At 39.3% G+C, this 6,576-nt stretch overlaps 1 protein-coding gene across 1 annotated transcript in view; it reads right to left on the reverse strand.

The window, feature by feature from the left end:
- LOC124290715 (mucin-2-like) overlaps window positions 1–6,337 on the reverse strand; it is a 144,494-nt gene extending 138,157 nt beyond the window's left edge. Inside the window, exons 1-2 of the mRNA XM_046727519.1 lie at window positions 6,212–6,337; window positions 5,400–5,451 (exon numbers count right to left, since the gene is read on the reverse strand). Of these exons, the coding sequence (XP_046583475.1) occupies window positions 5,400–5,448 (49 nt within the window). The 5' untranslated portion in view covers window positions 5,449–5,451; window positions 6,212–6,337. The remainder of the gene's footprint in view (window positions 1–5,399; window positions 5,452–6,211) is intronic.
- Between the last annotated feature and the right edge of the window lie 239 nt (window positions 6,338–6,576).

The raw sequence follows: 6,576 nt of genomic DNA on the forward strand, positions 1-6,576 counted from the left end.
CTATACCCGCAACTAGGTGTCTGCACGTGTTTTTTGTGTGCCCCATCTGGTCACCTACCATCAAATGAGTGAGTTATGTTAAGTGCACAGGGTTGTGCCGGGATTGTGCATTGTGGAACCATACGTAAGTTGATAAAAGTGATGTCATTAGTTAAATAGTGGTCGGAAAATTGAACTGAAATTATGTGCGCAGAGCAGAGATGATTTCAAATTCGCCTGTCAAATTGTACAAAGATATATCCTAAACTCACGTCATGGAAATTATTTATGCTACACTGAAATTGCATGCAAGTCTATTACGTCAAGTGCCGAATACTGTTTGCATGGGTCTGTATATATTGAGAAGAGCTGTACTAAAGCAAGGAGCACTGTTAATTCCCTCCTCTGTTGTTTTAAACAGTAAGGATTTACAGCAGTATGGAAGTATTAAGATATTGAAAAGAATGATCTTTACAACGCGTTTTTATGGCGGTGAACTACTACCTACTCTCAATGGTAAAGATCCTGAATGAACTGAAAGCAACCAACGCTACGTAATATAACCTACTTCATCATGCATTTCTGCACAGGGGAATTCCTGTGTGTGGGGGAAAGATTGTAGGACATGAAGTAAGTAGCCACGAGGAAGAAGTATGGAAATGTGAAGTATCCTGCAGGGCTGCCCTTTTTCCATATTCTAAACTCCATACAACACTTACACCCCATGTGTTTATACAACATGGCATTGGTGCATCCACAACTCTAATCGATAATTTTCATGTTGAAATGTATGATAGCATTCTTTCTCGGGGCCCAAAACAATTATATTTATGAAAAAACATGGCATTTTACTATTATAGAATTCTCAAAGTATTTGTATAAACTAAAGGATATTCTCAATCACTTGTAATAATCTTACCAATATCTGACTGTATATAATGGGGAAAATGTTCCCATAATTTATGTATGTATTATGTATTTATCTTACCTTCATGTAAAATACTTTAATTTCATTGATCAATGACGCTTTAACAAGTTTCCTCCCAGGAGGGTGACAACTGGAAAAAATATTACCGCCGTCAAGGTAACCACCAACTCTCTGCCAAGACGCTGTATCGGTTACAATGGTATGACGTCATAATATGACGCATGCAGTGGACGGAGATCGAAAACCGTTCGATTAGCTAGTTTGAGTTCACTATGTACACATTTCACTGCTTTATTTAAACTATTTTATACATTGAATCGTTTGCACGCTCAACTTAAATACAATTGACCATTTTTACATCAGTTTTAAGCTTGACAGAAAATGTTTCACTGATTTTAAAATTCCAGTCGAGAAACAGACGCCATATGTCATATATGTCGCCTACCGGGTGACACTGCTACAAACAGGCGTATCAGACCGTATTACCCTCGAGAGAGAGAGACATCGAACTTATAGTGTATGTATGTTGAGTATTCTGAACTATATAATTTCATAACCATGATGTTGTGAGGCTCTTCGGACCTATCTATGAATGAATGAACGAACGAACGAACGAATGAATGAAAGATCCTAAAATACAGGACTTCTCCCATGAAGCGCTGCCTAGACGAACTTTCCGGAGAATACTCAGCCTCCCCAACACAACAGCAGTCTGTATTACCCAGTATGACAAGAGGGCTGTGTTCTGGACGGAGAACCCGGACACTCTCCCAATCTGCCCCAAAAGCAAAGGTACCGAGAACAATGAGGAATCTGACGACAGTGTACTGGGATGCAAGCGAGATATTGCAAATGCCATGTGCGCATATTTATCATGCATTTTTCGCCAAAAGCGACAGAACATTCAATTACATAAATATAATCGTTGTATTTTTTTTATCAAAAAAGACAAGATCAGATCTGTTGGCAGGAATATGTCTACTCCAGAGTAGTTTCATTCGGCCAATGATTAGTCTACCTGTGGGTTTTTTCAATTGTTAAGGAGAACAGAGCTGGCGATAAGGTGACATATTTTCTATTTCAATATTAGCTGCAAGAATTGAAAGGGGTTAGATAAGAGATTATATGTGTTTCTGTTTTGTATGGTAATACATTTGTGTAATATACTGCAGACATAGTTTGTATCAGAAGGCAAATATGCCTCAAAGTAAATGATTTCAGTGGGAGATATTTATCCAAGACAAAGTCATGTATACAAGTAAAGCACAGTCGACTGATTACCCCTCACCCGCTTTGTATTGGAAACAACTTTAAATAGCATGATACTAATCTACACTGCATTCACCACCATTTAGAACTTTAGATACACTAATAGTTTAATACTCAACAACGTTACCGATATTATGCTGCCTTATCACACACCCTGATCTTGACCGTACAAATTCAGACAAGGTCGAGCCCACATGTACCTGCTAATGCCGATATGTTGAAAGCTATGCTATAACATGAGCCAAACGGCCTATTAATTCCCATCTCATTGCTTTCCAGTCTAACTAAATGGTCTAATACTTCTATATTTTTTTTCGAATACCACATTGAATATTTGTAATAGTATTATGTTAATCGGACACTTGCCATTTTCTCCATGGCCTACAAACACAGCTAGTGAGCGATATTGGCCTGAAATGTGAAGGATCAGTATGATTACGGGCAGCTTTCGATCCCTTGCATATGTTATCATTCTCATGTTCCTGGGGAGTATTCAGCCCAAAATTTTTTTCGCGTCCACATCGCATATGGGGTACTCCTTCCCTGCTGGATGAACAGAGGCACATTCGAACTCTCTTGCTGGGGTTGAGACCTGACATTTGTGATGCATGATTGTATTCCTTCCTGCATCTACAATCGGATGAGAAGTTGTTTTGAGTGTGCAAGGTTAGTGTGTACTTGGTGTAGAGACTTGCAAACATTGGGGGTCAATGGCGGCATACGACCTCGGCACATATCGCATGCTTGTCTTGCGCTTAGTACCTCTGTCTCAGTCCTCTTCACGCTATCGAATATGGAGTATCTGTCATGAATTGTGAGAAGAGGGTAGACGCATGTTGTTATTCATATAACATCTTACTACCATTACAGTCACTCAGCATTATCGGATGTTTCTTCCCTATAAAGTCTGTCTGAACCTAAGAATATGTTTCATTTATGAGTTGACACACATGTGCCAGGTACAATGAAGCGTTGTTAGTTTGTGAACATGAGATTAAGTTTAAACTCTGACATATGCAGTACGTCTTCCCTGTGTTGTCGTGTATGAAAGAACGCCCACTTTAATGCATCACGATTTAAGGTGGACATGTATACTTATGTAATTAACGGAAGAAGCCGCTTTCGTGAACACTGTATGTTAATTCGTGCTATGTGTATTATGTGTTACTTTCAGAAGTGACATCGCTATAATGTTGCCTTTTAGTGGCATGGTGTATTTATCAGCAGTTTCGTGAAAGTCCCCACGATCCGTAGTGAGGTGACATAACTGGTTCTAGCGATATCAAGCCCCTGTTCAGTAAACATGTATGTAAACTTAAAGTATGCATTTCTGTCGTTAAGATGAGGCTTAAAGATTTTCCGATGTTACACAACACTCACTCATTCACCCACACATAAAAACGGAAATGCTGAGTCGGGCTACTCCACTGTTTCTTAATTCAGAAGACACGTGATATATGTCGACATGCTCACATTTGTACAGCATTCAACATTCAAATATGCCTGCACTGAAATGGCGAGGACGAAAATAATGAAGATATATCTCTTGTGACATATGCATGTTCCTATTTTGGGAATGAATCATCTCATGATCATAAGAGTCAAGTATTCAAATATATGTGATAATCCGTGTTGAATACGTATGTATGGGTGAGTGAAAGTGACATGACATGGACATGGTATGAACCATGCAGACATGTCGAAAGTATGTATTATGTAATCACTCATACAGCATCATTGCCTCGAATAAAACTTATGAGTCCAGGCAGTCTTGGGTTGTGCGAACGATCATAACGGGAAAGATGATTGCCAAAATGACTATACCTACATCTCAGATAAGAAACACGGGGCCGTTCACAATTTATGGCTTGGGTGGTGGGGTGTTTTTGATGATTTTAAGGGGGTGGCGCCCATTTTGTTCTGGGGAGGTAGGGGGATCAGCAATTTTGGACATAACAAGATTAAGTATTTATGCTTAGAAATTATAAGAGTTGTATGATCCCTAGGGAATTGAGATTGATAATACAATGTGCCGTTTGAGTTTGATATCCAATGAGCGAGGGGAAATCAAAGCGCTTTTGAGCAGCTGAGCGGGATATTCACGCTATAGAAATGTTAGCATAATAGAAAAATAATAATTATCGCGTCTTGAAATTCCGACATGTTAATCTCCACTTCGCTTATTTCAACTTGTTTAACTTGTGTAAGATCTGTTATGCACATAGATATAGGCTCCACCCTTATTGTACGACATTGTCCTTATAGGGCCTGTAAGTATCGCGAGGCTCACTTTGCCGCATGCCAACTTGCGATATGCGATACGGTTCCCAGTTTACTTCCGGTATCAGATTTCCGGTGACAAGCACATGTTCGAGACCAGTTCTGCTTCCAAATTGCGCGATGGCCAGATGTGACTTTACAAGACCGGACCAAGTGTACAACCCTGCTTGGCTGTCACAGCTGTTGACAGCCGTATAGTTGTAATAATTATGGGGATGGTTAGATCGTCTTCCAAAGATTATCGGTTCCTTACTGTCAACTGACAACAAAGAGGCCATTCGAAAAGGTATAAAAGGTTGTTTGTCATCGGAAGCACTAAGGTCTCGCTAAGTGCCATGACCTACTTATGGGCCCTCTACAGGTGTAACACATGTCCAGCATGTAGCCTGCATTGGTGAAACACGTAATCAGGATCAAATGATAACAAGGGCTCACATAAATAAGCATATATGTTCTTGTTTCTGATCCCTGTGGACTTATACTAGAAGCTTGAAATGTCTAACCATGGCATTAAAGAACATTCACTAATTTTTTCACTTTCTCTTGGTTCAATTAAAGAAATGGGTGAATATCACAGATCTGAAACCGCGATCCATATTCTGTCAGTTTTCATGTTGGTATTTTTCTGCGTGCATATAAGTAAACGTATTCACATAGTTTTGTTTCATAAGCTTTGAGTTAGTTATTCTGTTTCAATCAAGCTAGCAGTTGTGGATGATATTACACAGCAACACGGTACCTGGAGATTGTTTGGCCTCTATCATCCGGGACCTGTATCACATCACTGTAACCATTCACGGTTACAGGTGCGTGTGGGGTACATTTAGCTTCACTCTCACTTAGGCGTAACCAAACCTTCCAGTCGGAAGTTTGCAGTGTGAAAATGAGCTTCTTACTAAAATTATGTTTTGTATGAATAATTCAAATCAAAGGTTTCTCTTACCATTGCATACAGCGCAAAGACACATCGTGATGCAGATCCGCAGCATCATTATCTGCAACATCAAAACATGTAGCTTTCTTTTTTTAAAAGAAGGAAGTGGGTATCTTTCCGTCAAATCAGTCACGACATGTGTTTTGTTTCCAGGTACGTGTTCTCTAAGCTAAACTCTCCAGAGAAATTGCAGCAACTAAATAAATTACTAAATCCAGTTAGGATCCATGAAGATAGCAAAAATACCCATGGTCTCTGGAATGGTGATCTGCATCACGTTTTTATATTGTAATGTCTTCTAAAGTAACATAGTGTTAGCGTTACATACTTCTTCTAAAGTAACATAGTGTTAGCGTTACATACTAGTTGTGCATCTATAACTGTCATATTCTACTTTCTGTCATTTGTCGACAGGTTTCCATAATCTAACTTTCTGTATTATGAATGTATAACTTGTTGCGAAATGGTGGTTGAAATAGTGACGATGCGACTAAAAGTCGTAGCTCACTCACTCACTCACTAGCATTTGTAGTATGTCACCTGAGCGAATATTAATTTGATCAACCACTTGAGTATACATATACATGCTACAACAAAATCTAGTTTTTAACCTGAGACGATATTTCGTGTCGGTCAGGTGAGTTCTGTCTAAAACGTCTGTTAAATGGGGTCAGACAATGGTTGAAGACAATCTATCAGCTTTGTAATCAAGTATGCCTCGTTTGGGGTAAAACGCGTTGCCTTAAGCTGAATGGTCACACGGGGGAAAATCTGTTATCAACGATGGAAAATGTTACTTCGAAACATGCAAAATTACCTACCGTGCGTTTGGTGTATGTCAGACACAGAAACACAGCCACTAGCCCTGAACCTGTACTCCCTTCACGACAGGAGAGTAAATACCTTGGCAACGACACGGGCGTGTCCGGAAGAATGTTCTGACACCAGGGTGTGGAACGCAAAACGAAACGTTTTACAACCTGAGACGTCACTGGCATGAAACGAGTTTGGAAGAATATATGGGATATTTGCATTTTGCAAAATATTATCATTGGTTTTTAAGATACGTATGTACTCCAATACTGGCCTTTAGTAGTGTTCGCTTTCATTTCTCTTACGGGCTTAAATACGATGTGAACAAAATAGAAACAACTGATTTTGTTTTTATGAAATGAATCATTATACT

The sequence above is a fragment of the Haliotis rubra genome, unplaced genomic scaffold (assembly GCF_003918875.1).
Source record: "Haliotis rubra isolate DU_JTF1 unplaced genomic scaffold, ASM391887v1 Scf471, whole genome shotgun sequence".
NCBI classification, from domain to species: domain Eukaryota; kingdom Metazoa; phylum Mollusca; class Gastropoda; order Lepetellida; family Haliotidae; genus Haliotis; species Haliotis rubra.